The 24666-nt window shown below is 40.9% G+C and overlaps 1 protein-coding gene across 1 annotated transcript; it reads left to right on the top strand.

Moving 5' to 3' along the window:
* LOC141595346 (putative mitochondrial protein AtMg00820) lies at nucleotides 1-654 on the top strand. The gene has a single exon (XM_074415310.1). It carries the CDS (start codon nucleotides 1-3, stop codon nucleotides 652-654), a length of 654 nt encoding a protein of 217 aa, XP_074271411.1.
* The last annotated feature ends 24012 nt before the right edge of the window (nucleotides 655-24666 follow it).

A 24666-nucleotide genomic window follows, 5' to 3' on the forward strand; every position in this document is an offset into this window, starting at 1 on the left:
ATGGGTAAGAGCCATCGCACGAAAATACCAAACTCACTCTTCAAGGACTTTGTACAACCTACCAAACGCCCCTCAACTCATCTTCTCACCGCTCCGTCATCGTCATCAGGTACAAAATATCCAATCTCTCATTATATTAATTACGCAAAATTTTCTCCTAACCACAAAGCTTTCTTATCGGCCGTGACTAAAAATCACGAGCCTAGTACTTTCAAAGATGCGATGCAGGTACAACAATGGCAGGATGCAATGAAGAGTGAAATTGACGCCTTGGAACGAAATAACACATGGACATTAGAAGATCTTCTGCCTAACAAAAAGGCAATTGGTTCAAAATGGGTTTATAAAATCAAGTACAATGCCGATGGGACAATTGAACGCTACAAAGCTCGTCTCGTTGCCATGGGGAATCGCCAGATTGAAGGGATCGAGTACAACAAAACTTTTGCTCCTACAATTAAAATGGTGATGGTTCGAACACTACTTGCCATTGCCGCTGCTAAACGTTGGGCCATTCATCAAATGGACGTGCACAATGCCGTTCTCCATTGCGATCTCAACGAAGAAGTATACATGAAACCACCACTCGGGTTCTCATCCAACACAAACGGTAAAGTTTTCCGTCTCCGGAAATCTCTATACGGGCTCCGATAAGCTCTTCGCTGCTGGTACGCAAAACTCGCTTCTGCTCTTAAATCATATGGTTTCAAACAATGCCCGTATGACTAATCTCTCTTCTCAATGATTGAGTACTCAACCGAGGTCCACGTTTTAATCTACGTGGATGACCTCATTATTTGCGGAAATAATTCTGTCATGATGGATCGATTCAAACAATATTTAAATACCTGCTTCTACATGAAGGATCTCGGACTTCTAAAGTATTTTTTGGGACTTGAAATTGCTCACAATAGCACTAGGCTATTCGTCTCACAAAGAAAATACGCCCTCGACATCATCGATGAAACGGGGCTACTTGGATCGAAGCGAGCAAGCATCCCCATGGAAGCAAATCATCGCCTTGGCAGCTCGAATTCCCCTATACTCAGTGACCCACAACCATATAGACGCCTCGTTGGGCGCCTTATTTATCTCACGATTACCCGTCCCGAGCTCATATACTCGGTTCACATCCTTGCCCAGTTTATGCACGAGCCACGAAATGATCACTGGCAAGCCGCATTGCAAGTCGTTCGTTAGCTCAAAAATTGACCAGGCTAAGGGTTACTGTTTCGGTCAGACAATGATCTATATCTCAACGCCTATTGCGATGCGAATTACGCCAGTTGTCCAACCAGCCGCAGATCCTTATCCTCAAATCTCGTTTTTCTCGACAGCTCACCTATATCATGGAAAAGTAAGAAGCAAAACACCGTCTCCAAATCTTCAGCTGAGTCCGAATATCGCGCCATTGCTTATACAGTTTGCGAACTCAAGTGGCTCAAAGGCCTCTTGCAATTCCTCGGCATTCCTCATCACAAGCCCATTGATCTACTTTGTGACAGTCAATCCGCTCTACATATTGCTCGTAATCCCGTATTCCATGAGCAGACTAAACACATCGAGGTTGATTGCCACATCATCCGCGACGAAATTCTCAATGGCACCATTCGTCCTAGCTATGTTCATACTAAGGCTCAATTGGCCGATATCTTCACCAAAGCTCTTAGACGTACCTCATTTGACGAGCTTCTTCCCAAGTTGGGCGTTTCGAATCCCCATGCTCCAACTTGAGGGGGGTATTACGAGGGCCATATCTTCACCAACGGCTCCTTCCTCCATATATGGCAGCCATATCATCTTTGCCTTCCTTATACGGTCTTCTAGTTGTTATGTATATCCTCTCAATATTCCATTTATTATTTCCGTAAATACATAGCATCCCATAGCTTATATATATAGTGTGTAAATTATTGTAATAAACACAATTAACATAACCAGTGATAACAATGATATTCATACTCTGTACTTCTCAAATATAGTGTACCATATTTTTTTATGTAAATGTGCATTAACTAATTTGTCATTACACTATACTTGTATAGTCAAGATAAAAAAAAATAATGAGCCTCTAATAAGCAAGTGTACACATTTAAGTTGTACAAAAAAAAAAACACTTTTCAGGCTTTAACCCGCGTCTGCTAGACATCTAATGTCTTAAATAATGCCCAGTATATACCATCTTTGCCGCCTTAATACCATGAAACCGTAAGAAATTAACAATTATTTCGCCTAAATTCATGTAGGGATGTAGCCCATATAGCCCACCTACTAGATTCGTCCCTAACTTCAGTGTCCTTTCATGTTATGGTGCTCCTATACTAAATACTTATCACAAAAAAAAAATCATATATTCAAAGAACGTTAGTATTCAACCAAGTAAAATCGATTTTGAAAGATGATTTTTATCTGCGTGATAAAAAGTACACCTTTTTAGCATTCTCAACTAACCACTTAAGAGATTGATCTGCCTGGTTCTTCGCTGAAGATAAGAAAAAAAAGCAATCCTGAATTAATAATAAACAAAAATAATATTTTAAATAAATATATCACTCTAATTAGGCAAATTGAAAAACAAGAAACACAAGAAACGAAGGAAATTGATTGGAATCGATTATTATTGGATGAATGCAGAGCATGATACAGCCCTAACATATATACTTATTTTACGGAGTCTAGAATCATCCTTTCCTAATAGCTTACGTAAAAAATAGGTAACTAATACAATACATTAACATGATTAACAAACATATTATACACTACAATATATTACGATATCTCGGATATTCACCATATAAGAATATAATTGTCTAATACGCCTCCACGAGTTGGAGCACTTGGTGTACCAATGCCCAACTTGGACGGAAGATACCCAAAAGCATAACCTCCAAGCGCTTTCGTAAAAAGATCGGCAATTTGCTCCTTGCTCCATATATGTGACGTAGAAATCGTCTTATTCATGAGATGATATCGAATAAAATGGCAGTCAATTTCTCTATGTTTAGTACGATCATGGAACATTGGGTTCTTCACAATATGTAATACGGCCTTATTGTCACAATAAATCTCCATTGGCTGACTATGGACGACACCTTGAAGAAAAGACTTCAACCATATAAGTTCACTTGTCCGGCTCCCAATGCCCGGTATTCCGATTCAGCCATTGACCTCGAAACTGTTGTTTGCTTTCGAGCCTTCCAAGAAATGGGTGAGCGTCTAAGCGCAACATAATACCCGGTTATTGACCTTCTTGACAACGGGCAACTTGCCAAATCTGAATCTGAATATCGTCGAAAAATCAAGTCACAATTTCGATCTAGAACGATACCCTTTCCCGAATTGCCTTTAATATAATGTATCACTCTATATACCGCGTCCAAATGCTCTTGTCTTGGGGCATGCACAAATTACGACAAAATGTGTATGGCGTACACTAAATCAGGTCGTGTTATAGTGTAGATACCTCATTTCTGCACCTCTCGCAAACCACCCGGTGATGATTGGGCCGCATGTTTGGTACGCGGAACGATTTATGACAGTTCGTAAGATTATCATCAAGTGATTGCTCAAATATTAATGTCTACCTCTTAGTTGTCATCTACGTCCCGATACGGTCGTTTTGACAGTAATTAGAGTACATTCGGAGTCCGGGCCTAAAACCGTCTCCATTTTCTGATAACCGTTAAATCCCGAGTCAGAATGTTCTGGAATGCTCTGAATATTTCTATTCCATATTTCATAAATTTTATCTTTTGGCAAACAATTTCCCGTAATATTCTCATAAGATATTAAGGAAAACCGAATTATTTCCGTCCTACCATAACTCAAACACGGAAATCTTTCTTCCGCAGGAGGAAACCCCTTGGGAACAGACGCCTTGGCAGTGTCGTGCCTCTTCCAAGAGACGCAGTGATCGCCGCGCCTCTTCCCAGTGCCCTTTTCTGCGTATTTCTCGTATCTTTTTCATATCTTTCCGAGATTCACTTCCAAAGAGTCTCCGAAGCCCTAATTCCTCCACGTGATTAGTATAAATAGGAGCCTTCGCTCCTCATATTTCTCACGCGAGTGTCCGCCCTTCTCTTGTCCCTTTGCATTCTAAACTTTGTTCTTACTTTTTGGCGTCTACGTGCTTGAACATTCGACCACGTAAGCTCGGATCCTTCTGAGTACCAGCCTCCCCGTTTGCATGACCGACCAATTTGACCAACTCCACATCAATCAACTTAATTAACTTAATCGTTTTCCTCTTACGAGGGCACTTTCTTTGCATTCGCGTCGAGCATCACTAATCGATATCTTAGTCCTTCTCGTTTCGTCAACATGTAAGTCTGAGGGTGTAATCTCTCTTTTTATTTATTGTATTTTAATTATTGTATCACAATTGTAAGGTTTATGTCGAAAACATCTCTTAAAACCGATTTCTAAAACCATGCTTTAAAACCTCTTTTTACGAATTTCCAGTAGATAACCGTCGAGAAAGGACGCAGCAACTGCTGCGCCACTTCGAAGGAGCGCAGTACCTGCTGCGCCTCTTCGTGAGGCTGCCGCAGTTCCTGCTTCCTTTCTTCTTCGTTCGTCCTCTGTTATTCGTCAAGTTCTTTTACTTGTTTCGCTTGTTTGTTAATTCTTCGTCACGATAGCATATAATTCACATGTATATTATAATCATCATCATTAATATGTTTTTAATCATCACAAATCCGACTTAAATCCCTTATAATCCAATATTTGCGGGTTTTCGTCATTAAATTCAATTCCGGGTTATAGAGATTCAATTCATCAATATTGGGTTTCTGGAATTCGTCTTTGATATAGTTTTCATCTGTCTTTTGTCGTATTCATCATATATTCGTCATTAATCCATCGTATCTAACTTAATTAGTTGATTTAATTTGTTTAGCTTGTTAATATTTTTCACTCCTGTAATTAATCCATCTTATGTTAATTCGTTTAATTCCGTCTCATCCATGTTTATTGCTTTTATGACCCATTCGTATGTTAAATAACCTACTAATCACTTCCATCCGAGTAAATAATACCAATTGATCATTAAATCACCAATTAACATTAACGGCTTGCAATTACGGCTTCACAGCCAGAACTGAGCCAGGGAACAGACGCAGTGTCTGCTGCGCCTATTCCAAAGGACGCAGCTCTGCTGCGCCTGTTCCTGGCTGAGTTCTGTCCCTGAACTCCGTTTCTGCCTTGACGTCGTGTAATTAGTTTACATATTAACTAACTATTAACCGTAATATCGCACTAATTCCTGTTCGTTAATTTATTTGATTCTTTCTTTCATTCTTTTATTCTTTTTCTCAAATTATCCGTTTTAAAGGTATTTTCGACATAAATCGCCTGATCCATTGTAATTATTGTAATTTCTTATTATTGTAATTTTATTCCTTGTATTTTGTATTGTTTGTATGTTTTCACATGTAATCAACCTTAAATCCTACTTCGACCCAATTGTATGCTAATTAACTGTCAACCGACTTAGTATCAATTCTCACATGCTAGGATTAAAACTTGGATGTTGCATTGCATGCATATGGCCGACGATATATCAAGTATGAATAACTTCCCTAATCATTAGTAGAGGCCGCTATCGAGGCGGGCGGGATTAGGTGTTCGATCAAAAGAGCTTCCTAATACGTACCCTCACCCCTTACTCCAGATATTTGTGAACACCCGTGTTCATTGGCATCCACGAGAGTCATTCTAGACATAGAATGCTAAGGGTAACGATTGCTTAGTGTTCATGTTTCTACTTTGTGTCTTGACATAACACGATGTATTCGAACGGTTCCAATTTCCCATAAAAATTGGTGGCGACTCCATACAAAAATGCAAACGCTTGTTTCTCTTTTCCTCCCAAGCGCCCCCGTGGGCCCCCGCTGTCCACAGTTTGGCGACTCCGCTAGGGATAATACACTTACGTGTAGCAAGGGTGAAACTTGAACAAGGTTAGGGAATAGTTTGTACAAGACAATCGTCGGTTTTCATAACTCGGTCTTCCTAGACCGTTTTATTCGGCCTTCCTAGGCCCAACCCAATCCATTCGACCAATCGTCCCGTCTAAACGGTCCTAATTCTTATTTGGGCCTAAGGATGGATAGCGATTGACGCCATCCATACCATGATGCTTACTCTTGTTTGTATCAAGGGCCTTCACTACTTGAGGAAATGGACTAGGAATCGGCCTTACTCTTGTTTGGTGCGAGCCTCTCCACAGACTTCGGGTTTGATGGTTCGGTATGGCAACCCACCCTTTAAACCAAGACCCTTTTAAATGCACTCAGCATCCCGTTATAATGCTTGTATAAATGTTTGTACCTTACGTGATCACCACTTCTAAACAAAACCATGACGATTTTTTCAAAAATCAAAACCCATTTTTAAACAAAAATTTCGAAATAGGCTTTCAATTAGCGCAAAATCCGGTCAAAACTCTGTCCGTTTGTCGTGTCAAAATTCGGGCCACAAGCCCATTTCAAAACCTCACTTCGAGTCCACTCCTACAACTACACTATAGTTGACTTGGACACACATTTTCGAAAACCTTGTCTTTCTTCAAAGCTCACTCAACACAAGTGGCACACACCCACTTCACGAGTCAAAACATTTCTTCTTTTAGCAAGTGTGTTAGAATGGTCGATCGTGTTTTGATTCGTCGCCGATCTCTTATCCAGTTTTCAAGATGCCCGGATCAAGTGATGAAACAAACCTCCACCAACTTCAAGATGGTAATGATCGAATCCTAGCCGCGCTAGCCCAAATGCAAGTCACCCAAGACCAAGTCTATGACCGCCTTGATCTCACTGAGGGCCGTATCTATGCCGTAGAGGGAAGATTGCCTCCTCATGAAAGTGAAGTACTACGTGACTCTGACAATGAATCAAAGGATGAAAATCCTCTCATGGGGATGACTGCAGCTGAGAAAAGACTCCAATACTTAGAGGAGCAATTGATGTACCTTAAGGGGGATGACATTTATAGGGAGAACAATCGCAAGTATGAGGCCGTCAATTCCAAATTGCCAACTAACTTCAATATGACGGATATCCCTAAGTTCAAGGGACACGAGAATCCTTTGAACCACATCCGTGCCTTCAAGGATTACATGTCTATCAAAGGCATTGATACCCGTCGTTGTGAGTACCAAAAATAATACTTATAAATTCCGAACTACTACTAGCAAGCGGTAGTAAGGGTCGATCCGCAGGGAGGTAGGGAGATAATAGTTGCTTCTTATTTCAGTCTAAGGGTAACAGTTGAGGGGTTTTTGATATGAATTAAATCTAAAATAACTAAATAAACAAATAAAAGTAAAAAGAGATGTAAACAATGATAAAAGAGATGCTAAGACGGTCGGTTCACTATAGCTGCGATGGCACATAATCCTAGGTAAGTCCAAAATACAGTCGTGTAGGATGGGTAAAACATGTCCTTTCGGTCCAAGTTAACTAGTAGCTCCTTTCGGCCTATGCTACCAGTCCCTAAGTCTCACTAATGCTAGCTCTCGCCCCGATTAGTGATTCCTAAAGCCTAAATTACATTATCTCTCGGTCTGAGTAATTTAGTCGTCTTAATTCGTTAATTAATGTCCTCCCCTATCTCTCGATCTATGGGTCGGTCAAAACTAAGCATCTAACAAGTCTCCTCTCGGTCTCATTGTTAAATATTGCACTTAACGAATCAAACAATGCTAATCAAACACGAGTCGGTCGATCGACCACCCTACGGATCGATCGACCAAGTCAAGCTCGATCGATCGACTAGTTAAGCCAGTCGATCGACCAAGCCCTAATTCGGGGTCACCTATTCTAATGCCATCTACGCCATAGATCCCCTACATCTTAGCAAGGGGTGTTTAGCTAGACATATTGACGACAATAATAACAGTAAAATTTATAAACAAAGCAAATGATTTCATAATTAAATTAATTAAGCAAATAATTAACATGAAACGACAAATTGGCTTTGGGATCCTATCTAGCAATTCTAAACTACGGAAGAATTAAAGTAATGAAATTTAACAAAGAAAAAAGAAGAATACCGTATTTAAGAACTGAAGAGGAAAGAACCAAAGCTTAATGCGAAAAGTAAATTTTATTGATGAAAGCTAAACTAAACTAATGAATGATGAATTGTATCTAAGAACTGAATGATAAAAACTGGATGATTATTCTGAAAACTAAGGTTACATTATATAGGAATAATCCTGCGTAACCTTTATTCCTAAACCTAATCGCAATGGGCTTTGGAATTCTCGATCTTTTAATTTGTGCATCAGCTCGTATGTTGGTCGATCGACCAACTAGGCCAGTCGATCGACCAAAGGTCTTTGTACAATAGCTTCGATAATTCTGCAGCGCACCGATCTTAAAACATCTGCCATTTCTTCGTTGCTTGGTCAAATCAGGCGTTCTACGCGGTGTGGGAAAGCTAAGAGGATAAGCTTTCACCTCCAATTAGAATCACTCAATTATCAGCCCTAGAAATCGAGATATTGCCATCTGAATGGGGCTGCAATATCGTGAAATGCTCCTTTGCTTGTTAAACTCGTACGCACCGTTGCTTTTGCTATCTTTAGGCCTTGAAACGCGCACCAAGCTCATTCCTCGAGTCAGTACTCCATGTCAAATGCAATGCTAAGTACTTAGGGACGGATTCGGCTTATTTTCCACTGAAATCTTCATATTCCTACAAAATCACAAGAAAAGGAAGAAATACACGAAACAAGGGAAATAGTAGCATAAAGTACTTAATTGAGCTCTAAAATGCGTGTGAAATGAGGTGCAAAACATCATATATTAGACACGCATCAAACTTGCCCAAACCAAACCCTTGCTTGTCCCCAAGCAAGAACTAGACTCGATCCTAAAACCTAATGGAACGAGTTCAATCTCAGAGCGAAATGCAACCTGTCAAGCCTAAGCCAATTTAATGCAACAACTAACAATCAATTAGCAATATGAATCATGCAAACGAGTTATGGAGTCGTTAAAAACTGTTGAACCGTCAACTGTAGAGACTTATCAAATCAGACTCTCGCGGGTCGCTCATATCACTCAATAAATACATGTGAATATATGTAAAAGATAGAAAGAAGTAATATTGTAAGGACTCTCACCTAACTACGACCTATAAGAACATGGCTGCAGTCTAATATGAAAATAATCTCTACAACCGTACATACGCATTCCAACCAAACAAATGACCATGACACATGCCGAGGTAAATATGGATATGTGAGGTAATGGGTAAGAAGAGGCAAAACATTTATGGGAATGTGGAGGTATAGGTGATCAAGCTAGTACCTAAACAAAACCATATGGCAACATCCAACTTCTTGCTCAAAATTAACAACAATAAACCGGGTGCTAATTATCAAGCACAAATCTCGCAACTTCCATAAAAGTCAACTCCCCAAAGAATATAGATGATAACATGGAAGTGAAAATCACCAAATCATAATAATTGAAACATGTGATTTTTTCTTTCTTTTTCTCGGGCTGCAGTCGATCGACCATAAGGAGCAGTCGATCGACCGGATTCTACAGTAGGCACACTTTTTTTCCTTTTTCGAATCATTTTTTTTCTTCTTTTTTTTTTTTCTTTCTTTTCAACTTTCTCAATTCTTTTTCCTCCTTCATTCTTTTTGTCCATCATCATCTCAAAAATGAGCATATAACCAAACCGTAATAAACATATTCCCGAAAACTAAGGCTACTAGCTTGACAAAGGCAGGCTGAATATAGGATGTAGTTAAGGGACAAAAGGCTAAATTTGGCTATGAGGGGTTTCATGGGCAAAATGAGAAAAGGGAACCTCTACCACATGTGTCAACAAACCACAAACCGAATGCGTACAGGTATTAAGCAGATTAAGTTCATATTTATGCAAATTAATGTAACATGTCTCATAAGGAGTAACTACTCACAATCCTAGATAAACTGGTCATGAATGTCACCAGTTATAAGCTCTAATCCTCAGAAAATATAAGTAGTTTGCCAAAAATCAAAGTCAAGTCTCAAGTTCAGCAAAATAACTTAACGAAAACTCGTAGACTATGCATATATGATTCTACTAATAACATGTCAATTAGCAAGGCTTAGGCAAAAACAGATGCAAATGCAATGTCATCATGGAAATACTACCGTTCCGACTCAACCTTTATGCTAAAATAAACGTGAATTTTTTTAATTTTTTCAATTTATTTTTTTGATTTATTTTTTGTGATTCTTGATATATATATATGAAATGGAATAAACAATGCAAAACAAAAATGTAAACGTGAATGCAAGCAAATGAAATGCAACGCAAAACCCTTCCCCAAACCAAATCGCACAATGTCCCCATTGTGCAAAATCATGTAATGAAAATAGCAAAGGAAATGGGATGTTGCGGTAAAATAAAGAAAAATGACATGAAGTGGAAATCGGGAACTCACAAAACTTTAAGCGCAGCAAAAGGAAACCTCCCCAAACCAGCGTGAGCTAGGAGGTTTCAGTAGCCAGCAGTGCTACCAAAAAGTACCTGAAAAGACAAACAAGTAACTACGCATAAAACCGAGAAAACAATTTTGAAGCGGTAAAATTTGCAAGGTTACGAAAATGGAAGAAATCAGAAATGAGTCGGAAAATAAAATAGAGTAGAAAACTCCCTTAATCCCGCAAAACGACCCAACACAGCAGGGGAGAGGTCGTGAACATGTACAGCAGCGGCTGTGGTCGATCGACCACATATGGCAGTCGATCGACCAAAGTGAACAGGAACAGAAACTCCTGAGATGCGCAACTCAGTCGATCGACCACACAGGCCAGTCGATCGACTGAAATAACTGCTGTAACATTCTGATTTCGTCTAATTAGCTCAATAAAGAGAGCTAATATGGTCTGTATACCTGCAAAAGCACATAATAACGCGCCCAAAATCGCGCAAAACCCAAATGTAAAGTCTAAAGGTCTTAAATCCTAAGCAAACACAAATAAAAGCGAAGTTTCGCGCACACGAAAAACGATAAATAGTCTAAAGCAATAAATAGTCTTTAAAAGGTCTAAGAAACGAATCAACGAAAACTGCGGAAAATCTCCGACCAAGGCTTCTGTCTACATGAAGTAGCTTCCGCAGTGCTCATCTCAGAAGCTGGACTCCACTCTACTCTGACTGGGATGATTAATGGATCATCTCTAGCATCTTCCCAAGCATGGCCATCATCTTCTAGCTTCTCACACTCAAGATCTGACTCCGAAATTTTGACTGGCTCCTTCTTCTTGGGAACCTCATCCGGCTCCTCGTCAGTTGCATAGCTCAAACATCCCAAACCGCCTCTCTGAACAATGGGCTCCTTCTCAGCTGGAGCAGCGAGCGGTTCTTCCTTCCCCAAACCGGTTCCTGCAACATTCAAAACAAGAGAATTGTCCTCCATATTGCTCCCAATCTGGGGCGGAGGTGTCATAACAGGAATAGGTATAGGTAAGGAAGTGGGAATGTCAGAAAGCACAAAATAAGATTTCTTTTCAGAAATCATATTACAGGTCATGGGCCACATGGGGGTCTTTATTCCTAGGGGACTGGGCAAACATAATAGAATGCTTCCCTACCTTAAATTTCAAAGTTCTTTCCCCTACATCAATTATTGCACCAGCAGTGTGCAAAAACGGTCTTCCCAAAATAATTGGGGTGTTGACATCTTCAGGAATATCCAAAACAACAAAGTCAACAGGAAAAAAGAACTTTTCAATTTGAACAGGCACATTCTCTAAGACCCCTACCGGGCTGAACTGAGAACGGTCGACCATTTGCACGATCATGTCGTAATGGCAAATCTAGTCAATCCCAACTTCTTAGCCAGACTCAAAGGCATAACACTGACACTAGCCCCTAAATCACATAATGCCTTCTCAATTGAGAAGGTACCAATATTGCAGGGGACAGAGAAACTACCTGGGTCAGACAGTTTATGAGTAGCAGTGTGAGTTAAGTACGAACTAGACTCTTCAGTTAAATGCACTGACTCCACAACATTCAAAGACCTCTTCTTAGCTAGCAACTGTTTCATGAACTTCGTATATGCAGGTACTTGATTAACTAGCTCTAAGAAAGGAATTTGCACGTTAAGACTAAGCACGACATCTTTAAATTTATCGAATGTTACCTCGTCTTTGGTCGGCACTAGTCTTTCTGGATAAGGAGCTGTCATAAGTAGCTTTGCCCTCTCCTCTAGGTCTCTCATACCGGCATCAGTGGACTTAGGCTGAAAATCCACTACTTTGTTGTAACTTGACCCTCCTTCAGACCGTCTTAGCAATGAACCATTAACCGTCGTAGGGTCATACCTTAGAACCGGAACTGACCCATCAGCATTCGGATCTTACCTCATTAATTTCGGAGTCGTATCATCCCGAAACAGGAAATCCCTCAAGTTATCTGGCATTGGAGGACGAATTGGATCACTTTCAGCAGCATCATCAGTCGATCGACTAGTGTGGTCGGTCGATCGACTGACATCTTCTTTTCCAGAATGAACAGAAAGATTAGAAGGCGTCACAGAGGATCGCGGAGTGGTCGATCGACTAGGTGATGTGGTCGATCGATCGGAATCGCTGTTGTCCGTCTTTTTCTCGCTCTTTTTCTTCTTTCCTTTTCCAGCAGCTTTCTTAGGTCCATCAAGAGCGGACCCGCTCCTCAGCGTCATTGCATGTACGGTCTCAATACGCTGATTTAGAGAGTGAAATTGACTCGGTATCTCAGCTGCATTTTGATCCAATGTTGCAATATGAGATATCGCAAGCGATTAAGACCGATTCGCCGCATTGCTTTTCCGTACCTCCACCATAAGCAACAGACTAGACTCGTCAACTCGCAACTTCGTTTTTCAACTCTTCTTTGTGACGGAGTGGATGGTGGTGGGGCTTCATAAGGAGGCTCACATGGTTGATGCGGTGAAGTAGGAGCGTAATTATATGAATTGTCGAGCTGAAGTTGATGAAAAGCAAACATCTTCTCCTTAGGATGCCTGCATGCCTCAGATGTGTGTCCCGTTCCGCCGCATCTCCCACAAAACGGCACCGCTTTGCTCCCGAGAATGGAACATGGCTACACCCTTCTGGCATCGTAGATAGGACCTGTAGGACCTAACAAAACAACACTAAAGAAGATGGTAAGAACTGCCTCAAGGTACTCAGTCTTCCCTTGAGGCGAAAAACAGACTAAAATGAAAAACAACTAAAACTAGCGCTGCCTCCCCGGCAACGGCGCCAAAATTTGATACCCGTCGTTGTGAGTACCAAAAATAATATTTATAAATTCCGAACTACTACTAGCAAGCGGTAGTAAGGGTCGATCCGCAGGGAGGTAGGGAGATAATAGTTGCTTCTTATTTCAGTCTAAGGGTAACAGTTGAGGGGGTTTTGATATGAATTAAATCTAAAATAACTAAATAAACAAATAAAAGTAAAAAGAGATGTAAACAATGATAAAAGAGATGCTAAGACGGTCGGTTCACTATAGCTGCGATGGCACATAATCCTAGGTAAGTCCGAAATACAGTCGTGTAGGATGGGTAAAACATGTCCTTTCGGTCCAAGTTAACTAGTAGCTCCTTTCGGCCTATGCTACCAGTCCCTAAGTCTCACTAATGCTAGCTCTCGCCCCGATTAGTGATTCCTAAAGCCTAAATTACATTATCTCTCGATCTGAGTAATTTAGTCGTCTTAATTCGTTAATTAATGTCCTCCCCTATCTCTCGATCTATGGGTCGGTCAAAACTAAGCATCTAACAAGTCTCCTCTCGGTCTCATTGTTAAATATTGCACTTAACGAATCAAATAATGCTAATCAAACACGAAGTCAGTCGATCGACCAGCTACCCCAGTCGATCGACCAACCGGCTCAGTCGATTGACTAGTTAAGCCAGTCGATCGACCAAGCCCTAATTCGGGGTCACCTATTCTAATGCCATCTACGCCATAGATCCCCTACATCTTATCAAGGGGTGTTTAGCTAGACATATTGGCGACAATAATAACAGTAAAATTTATAAACAAAGCAAATGATTTCATAATTAAATTAACTAAGCAAATAATTAACATGAAACGACAAATTGGCTTTGGGATCCTATCTAGCAAATCTAAACTACGGAAGAATTAAAGTAATGAAATTTAACAAAGAAAACAGAAGAATACCGTACGAAGAACTGAAGAGGAAAGAACCAAAGCTTAATGCGAAAAGTAAATTTTATTGACGAAAGCTAAACTAAACTAATGAATGATGAATTGTATCTAAGAACTGAATGATAAAAACTGGATGATTATTCTGAAAACTAAGGTTACATTATATAGGAATAATCCTGCGTAACCTTTATTCCTAAACCTAATCGCAATGGGCTTTGGAATTCTCGATCTTTTAATTTGCGCATCATCTCGTATGTTGGTCGATCGACCAACTAGGCCAGTCGATCGACCAAAGGTGCTGTACAATAGCTTCTGATAATACCTGCAGCGCGCACCGATCTTAAAATAGCTGCCATTTCTTCGTTGCTTGGTCAAATCAGGCGTTCTACGCGGCGTTGGAAAGCTAAGAGGATAAGCTTTCACCTCCAATTGGAATCACTCAATTATCAGCCCTAGAACTCGAGATACTGCCATCTGAATGGGGCTGCAATATCGTGAAATGCTCCTTTGCTTGTTAAACTCGTACGCACCCTTGCTTTTGCTATCTTTAGGCCTTGAAACGCGCACCAAGCTCATTCCTCGAGTCAGTACTCCATGTCAAATGCAATGCTAAGTACTTAGGGACGGATTCGGCTTATTTTCCACTGAAATCTTCATATTCCTACAAAATCACAAGAAAAGGAAGAAATACACGAAACAAGGGAAATAGTAGCATAAACTACTTAATTGAGCTCTGAAATGCGTGTGAAATGAGGTGCAAAACATCATATATTAGACACGCATCAGGCATCAAACCCGAGATGTTCTTAAGGATCTTTCCTTCATCTCTTGACACTATCCCAAAGCAATGGTTCTACTCCTTAGATCACAAGAAGGTCGCTACTTGGGAAGACGCCGCAATCGAGTTCTCTAAACAATATACGGATAATGCCGAGATCCAAGTCAACATGCGCACTCTAGAGGTTCTTACCCAAAATGACAAAGAGGGATTCACCGACTTCCTAAGTAGGTGGAGGAAGACTAGCACCCAACTAGTTGAACGCCCGGATGAGGCTACCCTTGTGGAAAAGTTTGTGGATAATCTCAAACCCATCTATGCCAATCATTTGAGGTACCAAAACATCAAAACTTTCAAGGACTTAACCGTACTAGGGACAAGGATTGAAGATGACATCCGTAAAGGACTCTTGTCCAAAACGGTAGGTCGAGGATATCAAGGGTCCACAAGTCGTTCATACGGCTCTACTAGAAAGACCGATGAAGTTAACCTTCTCGAGCCATCCAAGAAAAGTACCCCACCAAGGAAATTCACAAATCTTGGGGACACTTACTCCAACGCTCTAAAAAGGTTAATGAAGCAAGGTAAACTCCAACCCATTGGACCTACTCCCGAACCCGAAAGAAAGTCCAAATTTTGGGACGAGAACTCGTACTGTGAATACCATAGGGGCAAGGGACACGACACAGAAAAATGCTACAAGTTGAAAAACGTGCTTCAAGATATGATTGAAGATGGTCGACTACCAATACCACCGGGAGGAAAGCCCAACAACACTCAGAATCCTCTTGGAGTTCTGGTGATTACAAGTAACGAATCTACCTTAGATTGCTCACATCTTATCTCCCCAAAAGAAGAGGTAATCAATGGGATATGGGCAGATAGCGAGGAAGATGTCTATCTCCAAGATCTTCCCTTAATCAAAAGCACCGAAAGCATCATAGATGAGATCATTGCCACGCTTGGGATTGCAGAAACCAACGCAAGTCAGCAGAAAGGATGGAGAAAATCAATCAAATGGACCAACAATCAAGGAAGACTCTTCAAGCTCACCACTGGAGAAGGAGAGATGTTCAAAGGAGAACCATAAGACGATGAGTTCGAGTCGGAGTCGGAGTCAGAGTCGGAGTCTAGAGAAGTCATTAGAGAGTCTACTCCTGTCGTCATCCCCACTCCCTTTGTTTCTCCTAGCTTAGCCTCGAGTAGTCACAGTAGTTCGGGAAATGCCCCAACCACTGTCCCTTTGCCGCCACTGACCATGGATCAGTTGGCTTCTTTGTTTCAACTTTACTCAAATTTTAATATGAATAAATCAGGTTCTGCTTACTCTTTGTGTTATCTTGAGTGCAATTCTGTTTACGATGATACTGAGGATGACCAAGACCCAGACTCGATCGAAATACCTCCCTACGTAGCCAAAGAAATACTACAGGAAGGGGAAGGGGGACCAGTAATAGAGGACACCGAACCCATCAACGTAGGAACCGAACTAGAACCCCAAGAACTTAGGATAGGGACTACCTTGAGCTCTACCGAAAGGGCCGATTTCATAGACCTCCTAAATGAATTCAAAGACGTTTTCGCTTGGTCCTACAAAGACATGCCGGGGATCGACAGGATATCGCGAACATAGGATTCCGATTAAGCCAGGTTTCAAACCTGTAAAACAGAAGCTTCGACGAATGAGAACAGAATGGGCTTTAAAGATTAAGGAAGAAGTTGACAAACAATTCAAAGCCGGGTTCATCAAAGTTTCCGAGTATTCTGACTGGGTAGCCAACATAGTACCCGTACCCAAAAAGGATGGGAGAATCCGTGTTTGTGTTGACTTTAGGGACTTAAACAAAGCAAGTCCAAAAGATGACTTCCCTCTACCTCACATCGACATATTAGTGGACAATACTGCAGACCACGCATTACTATCCTTCATGGATGGGTAAGCGGGATATAATCAAATCAAGATGGCCATGGAAGATATGCATAAGACCGCCTTTGTCACCCAATGGGGAACCTATTGTTATACGGTAATGCCGTTTGGATTGATCAACGCCGGAGCTACATATCAACGCACCGCAACTACACTCCTACATGACATGATGCACAAAGAAGTTGAGGTATACGTAGATGACATGATTGTCAAATCCAAGGAAAGAGAGGGACATATTGCGAACCTTCGCAAATTCTTCGCAAGGCTACGAAAGTACAACATGAGGCTCAATCCTCAGAAATGCACATTCGGGGTAACATATGGCAAACTTATGGGATACGTTGTTAGCCAACGAGGTATAGAAATAGATCCTTCCAAAATCAAAGCTCTGATCGAAATGCCACAACCTCAAACAGAAAAAGAAGTCAGAGGATTCCTAGGAAAAGTACAATATATAAGTCGATTCATATCGAAACTTACGATGATTTATGAGCCTATCTTCAAGAAACTCAAGAAAACAGACCACACCATGTGGGATGATGATTGTCAAAAGGCATTCGATCGAATCAAGGAGATATTGGCTAAACCACCAGTGCTCACGCCACCACAGCGAGATCAACCTCTTGGTTTATATCTCACAGTAACCGAAACGGCCATGGGTGTCATGCTGGCTCAAACTGTAGAAAGTGAAGAAAGAGTTATCTACTATCTTAGTAAGAAGTTCTTGGAGTACGAGTGCCAATACTCACAACTCGAAAAGACATGCCTCGCTCTTGTTTGGGCAACGAAGAAGCTACGCCATTACATGCTTAGCTACTCCGTCAAAATATACTCCAAAATGGATCCAGTCAAATACCTCTTCGAGAAACCCGTCCTCAACGGACGCCTAGCAAGATGGACCCTGATGCTCTCAGAATTAGACCTCAAATACGTGCCACTGAAAGTTATAAAAGGTCGCGCCGTCGCCGAATTTTTCGCAGAAAATCCTATCAATGACGCACAAACATTAGATACTTGGTCATTTCTAGACGAGGATATACTCCAAACTGATGTAGACTCCTGGGACCTGTACTTTGATGGAGCATCGAACTTAAGAGGATTCGGAATAGGAGTGTTGCTCATTTCTCCTGAAGGCGAGCATACACCAATTGCTGTCAAACTCGACTTCGAGGTGACAAACAATGCTGCAGAATACGAAGCTTGTCTCATTGGACTACAAGCAGCAGTGAGCTTAGGCATTAAAAACCTCCAAGTACATGGGGATTCATCACTGATCATCAACCAAGTTACAGGATCTTGGAAAATCCGAAGCGAAAGCCTCGCACCTTATCAGGCTAGAATAGACCAAGTCGCTCAATTCTTTGATCACGTAAACCTACCTACACCTACCTCGGGAAGAAAATCAATTTGCAGACGCTCTTGCGAAACTTGCATCTCTGATTAATATGCCGGATCACATGATGTAAATGCCTTTTTGCATCGAACGACGGTCAGAGCCGGCTTATGTCCACCAAATTACCGATGAAGAGGAAATCGCGCAGGAACCCTGGTTCCAAGCAATCCTGAATTTTAAGCTTAATGGTACCTATCCACCGGATAGGGACAAGAGGGGACAACGTGCTATACGCCTACTAGCTTCCCAATACGTTCTCATGCAAGGAGAATTGTACAAAAGAACACCTCTTGGTGTAGTCCTACGTTGCCTTGATCATTCACAGGCACGAAAGGTGATGGAGGAAGTCCACGACGGAGAATGCGGTCCTCACATGAGTGGGCCTATGATGGCAAAGAAGATCACACGTCTGGGGTATTATTGGACCACAATGGAATCCGATTGCATCAAATACGTAAGACATTGCCACAACTGCTAAATCTTCGGGAATGTACAACATGTCCCTCCTTCATTACTCTATACAATGACATCCCCTTGGCCATTTTCTGCATGAGGAATTGACATAATCGGGAAGATAACCCCAACCGGAATAGGAGGTCACTGTTTCATTCTAGTAGCAATTGACTATTTCACCAAATGGGTAGAAGCGGCTTCCTACACTAGTCTTACAGCTAAAAATGTGGCAAAGTTCATACAAAATAACATCATCTGTCGATATGGATGCCCACATGAGATCATTAGTGATAATGGATCACATTTCCAAGCTGAGACCGAGCAATTGCTAGACAAATACAAGATTAAGCACCACCACTCTTCGCCCTATAGACCACAGACTAATGGCGCGGTAGAGGCGGCAAACAAGAATGTTGTCACAATTCTCAAGAAAATGATTGACAACTATAGAGATTGGCCAAGCAAGATACCCTTTGCTTTGTGGGGGTATCGTACATCTGTTAGGGCGCCCACTGGGGCTACTCCTTTCTATTTGACCTACGGCATGGAAGTTGTACAACCAGTCGAGCTAGAAATACCATCCTTGCGTATTTTACTAGAAAGTCGAATCCCGGAAGCCGATTGGAAGAAGGATAGATATGAAGAACTCATCCTCCTGGATGAACGTAGGCTACGCGCCTTACATAATGTCCAAATATATCAAGCACGTATCAAACGAGCTTTCAACAAAAGGGTTAGGCCAAGAAACATCAAAGAAGGAGACTTAGTGCTCAAATCGGTTAGAGCTCTTTTACTTGTCGACCCACGGGGAAAATTCAAACCTAATTGGGCCGGACCATTTCTAGTCAAATCCATACTCCCAGGGGGTGCGGTTAGAATCATAGACCTGGACGGGAATGAGTTTTCAAACCCAACAAACCTTGACCAACTAAAACGATACTATGCCTAGAATAGGAACGAAAACGCGCCTCGCGTAACCCCACGTGTCGCTCTTGTGGCACTAAATAAATGGCCCATGGCCAAGCTGAAATAAGCTAATGTCACTGTGCTCTCGCATTTTGACAAATTTGTCATCCTCGTATCATCAAATAAACTAAATTCGCACCTTCAGAGTAAGCGAAAGCTCATGCTTATTTTCTACGTTCATTACAAGCTCTTGCTTAAAACAATTATTCTTTTACATTTACTCGAACTACGCGCAAGGGTTTGATTTCACTTTTTAAGTGAATACGTAGGCAATCCTTCACAGGATTCAACCCGTTATATCTAAAATGTAAATAGAAGGACATTTGCATTGCATTTGAAATTCGACAAGAATAATAAATAGAAAATCACAACGGTTTCATAACCATTTAACCTTTTTATTTCATTCATTTTCTGATAATAATAGTATGCTATATAATAAAAATATAATAGGCTAGGATTCTAAGAACCCCACCTTTTTTTATTACAACAACAAATAATAATAATAATCAAATAATAAATAAAGACTCGGGCTATTCCTCCATCTTCCCCTTGCCCTTGTCATTCTTATCATACTTCTTGTCACGACCTCGAGCCAGACGCTCTTGCGCCACTTCAGACCTAATCACCAACGGTCTTTCTCGAGGCCTAGCCTTTCCATTCTTGCCAATCACCATTTCCGCGACAGGAGTAGTCTTTGGTTTCTTCGAAGGATGAACAACTTGAAACCCGGCTTCTTATTCTCCCTCTGTCAGGTGCTTCTCTTTCTCTTTCCCTCCCTCGCGCACCTTGTAGTCAACAGGCTCGCGTTTCCTCAGTCTCTCGCGCTCTTCCGGAGTAGTAGCCTTTCTCCATCTCAGATAAGAATCTGACACCCACAAGGCATTGGCAGAGAAATTCAAGAACCACATGTTTCTTTGGGCCCATTTAATGGCCCACTCTCTTCGACTCTCTGTAGTAAGCGCCGTAGCAGTCTGCGGGACGGTGTCAAGCCTCGGGATCGTCTGTTTCAGCCCGACTTGTCTCATCAGTCTTTCCGAGAAGATGCACACCATAAACTCCAATCCAGGAATGCGCACGGACCTAGTGGGATCCAAAGAAGACACTCCAGTGACAGATTTGAGGTGCCACCACGGTACGACCCACCTAATCAACGGGCCATCGTCGCTCTTCAGCTTGTTCTTCCAATAATCACAGACCCGAGTGAAGTCCACCATGTACAACCTCGTCCTCATCGCAATCGAGCGGGCATGATAGGAAAGCACATGAACTGGGGGCTCGATCAATCGGAGCCGTTCCATAAGCCAAACCTACCAAAAGCAGGTATTAGACATTAAAAACGAAAAAAAAAAAAAAAACGTCTTTTACCTGCAAAAGGACGGGGCTTCCCAAATACGGTAGATCGCGGTTGGATATCCTACTATCCAAGCCCAAAATAATCTCCCCTAAGCATAAGCAAGCTGGGCTCCTGCGCAGCTCCATCTGCTCAACAAGGCCCAAAAGACGGGGATCACCTCTCAAGTCTTCATCAACATGCCCTTGGAAGACATACACATGCAACAAGCAAAAGCCAAACGCCCTCCGCCTAGCAACATGGGAAACGGTGGGGTCGGTTCTGTCTTTTGTCGTATTCATCATATATTCGTCATTAATCCATCGTATCTAACTTAATTAGTTGATTTAATTTGTTTAGCTTGTTAATATTTTTCACTCCTGTAATTAATCCATCTTATGTTAATTCGTTTAATTCCGTCTCATCTATGTTTATTGCTTTTATGACCCATTCGTATGTTAAATAACCTACTAATCACTTCCATCCGAGTAAATAATACCAATTGATCATTAAATCACCAATTAACATTAACGGCTTGCAATTACGGCTTCCACAAATCGAGCCAAAAGGAATGTGACGCAGTGTCCGCCTGCGCCTATTCAAAGGACGCGGCTCTCTTTGCGCTTTGTTCTGGCCGAGTTCGTCCCTGAACTCCGTTTCTGCCTTGACGTCGTGTAACTAGTTTACATATTAACTAACTATTAACCGTAATATCGCGCTAATTCCTGTTCGTTAATTTATTTGATTCTTTCTTTCATTCTTTTATTCTTTTTCTCAAATTATCCGTTTTAAAGGTATTTTCGACATAAATCGCCTGATCCATTGTAATTATTGTAATTTCTTATTATTGTAATTTTATTCCTTGTATTTTGTATTGTTTGTATGTTTTCACATGTAATCAACCTTAAATCCTACTTCGACCCAATTGTATGCTAATTAACTGTCAACCGACTTAGTATCAATTCTCACATGCTAGGATTAAAACTTGGATGTTGCATTGCATGCATATGGCCGACAATATATCAAGTATGAATAACTTCCCTAATCATTAGTAGAGGCCGCTATCAAGGCGGGCGGATTAGGTGTTCGATCAAAAGAGCTTCCTAATACGTACCCTCACCCCTTACTCCAGATATATGTGAACACCCGTGTTCATTGGCATCCACGAGAGTCATTCTAGACATAGAATGCTAAGGGTAACGGTTGCTTAGTGTTCATGTCACTACTTTGTGTCTTGACATGACACGAGGTACTCGAACGGTTCCAATTTCCCATAAAAATTGGTGGCGACTCCATACAAAAATGCAAACGCTTGTTTCTCTTTTCCTCCCAAGCGCCCCCGTGGGCCCCCGCTGTCCACATATAGTCAAGTAGATAAGATAGCCTACCAATCTTCGATATTTCATGGGATCATTCAACACACATCGGTCTATGATTTTGTTGAATGGGAGTGTTAACCGGTTTAGCTCATTCCCTTCCTGCTTCCTTCACTATTTCTAATGCTGTAACACCCCCAATTTATCCGTCATTTATTTTTTTTTCTTTAATTTTCTGTCTAATGATTAATAATTAACGGACAAATCGGGAGGGTTACAAGCACGAGGTAAATCGTGCTAGTGATTACAGTCCAAAAGTAGATTTACACTGGAGGTAATTTATAACTAAAATTAACCAAAATAATTTGAAACGATAATTACATATTTTCGTACTTGGAAACTCCAAATTACAAAATTAAACCGAAAAGTCCATTTGAAATCTATCCTGCGGAAGCGTAAAATATAACAAAAGTCTAGTGACATGATCACCATTTCAGCAAGCTAGTAGTCGTAGAAACGTCACTCCCCATTCCCGATCATCCAAGCCATTATCCAAGCAAAAGACTCATTTACCTGTTCAACAAAATTTACCAAACACTGCTCCCCAATACGGCAAAAAATACCATTGTGGACAGCGGGCCGCCCACGGGGGCGCTTGGTGAAGGTCGAAACAAGCGTTTGCATTTTGTATGGAGTCGCCACCAATTTTTATGGGAAATTGGAACCGTTCGAGTACCTCGTGTCATGTCAAGACACAAAGTAGTGACATGAACACTAAGCAACCGTTACCCTTAGCATTCTATGTCTAGAATGACTCTCGTGGATGCCAATGAACACGGGTGCTCACGGAGATCTGGATTAAGGGGTGAGGGTACGTATTAGGAAGCTCTTTTGATCGAACACCTAATCCCGCCCGCCTCGATAGCGGCCTCTACTAATGATTTGGGATGTTATTCGTACTTGATATATCGTCGGCTATATGCATGCAATGCAACATCCATAGATTAATCCTAGCATGTGAGAATTAACTAAGTCGGTTGACAATTAGTTTAACATACAATTAGGTCGAAGCAGGATTTAATGTTGATTTACATGTGAAAACATACAAGCAATAAAAGAAATACAATAATTATGAATTACAATAATGAAAATTACATTAATTACATTGGATTAGGCGATTTATGTCGAAAGTACCTTTAAAACGGATAATTTGAGAAAAAGGAATAAAGGAATGAAATAAATTAACGAACAGGAATTAGCGTGATATTACGGATAATAGTTAGTTAATACGTACGCTAAATAACTAAGTCAAAGCAACAACGGAGTTCAGGACGTAAATCAACAGGAACAGTAGCAGAGCAAAGGCCCCTTGAAGAGAGCGCGGCGATTCTTGCGTCTGTTCCTTGGCTTAGTTTCGGTGAAGCGGAATTGCAAGTTGTTAATATTCGTTGGTTAAGTTAACGATGGATTTAAATTATTTACTCGGATGAAAGTGATTAATAGGTTATTTAACATATGAATGGGTCATGAAAACAGCAAAACATGGATGAGACAGAATTAAACGAATTAACATAAGATGGATTAATGATAGAAGTGAAAAATATTAACAAGCTAAACAAATTAAATCAATTAATTAGGTTAGATACGATGGATTAATGACGAATATGTGATGAACACGACAAAAGACAGATGAAAACTATATCAAAGACGAATTCCAGAAACCCAATATTGATGAATTGAATCTCTATAACCCGGATCTGAATTTAATGACGAAAACCCGCAAATATTGGATTATTAGGGATTTAAGTCGGATTTGTGATGATTAAAACATATTAATGATGATGGTTAATAATACATGTGAAATTATTATGGCATTAGGACGAAGAATTAACAGACGAACAAGCAAAAGAAAGATTTTGAATACGAATTACAGAGGACAAACGAAGAAGAAAGGAAGCAGGAACTGCGGCAGCCTCACGAAGAGGCGCAGCAGTTGCTGCGTCCTTTCTCGATGGTTATCTACTGGAAATCCGCAAAACAGGTTTTAACAAAGGGTTTTAGAAATTGGTTTTAATGGTATTTTCGACGTAAACCTTACAATTGATGATACGAAAAGTAAATACAATAAATAAATAAGGGAATTATACACCCTCAGACTTACATGTTGACGAAACGAGAAGAACTAAGATATCGATTAGTGAATGCTCGACGCGAATGCAAGGAAAGTGCCCTCGTAAGAGGAAAACGATTGATTAATTAAATTGATTGAGTGTAGTTGGTCAAATTGGTCGGTCATGCAACGGAGAGGCTGGTACCCGGAAAGATC

Source organism: Silene latifolia, chromosome 8 (genome assembly GCF_048544455.1).
Source record: "Silene latifolia isolate original U9 population chromosome 8, ASM4854445v1, whole genome shotgun sequence".
Taxonomy (NCBI): Eukaryota; Viridiplantae; Streptophyta; class Magnoliopsida; order Caryophyllales; family Caryophyllaceae; genus Silene; species Silene latifolia.

Excerpts from the sequence above, each read along its gene's own strand:
- LOC141595346 (XM_074415310.1), top strand. The coding sequence starts at position 1 with ATGGGTAAGAGCCATCGCACGAAAATACCAAACTCACTCTTCAAGGAC.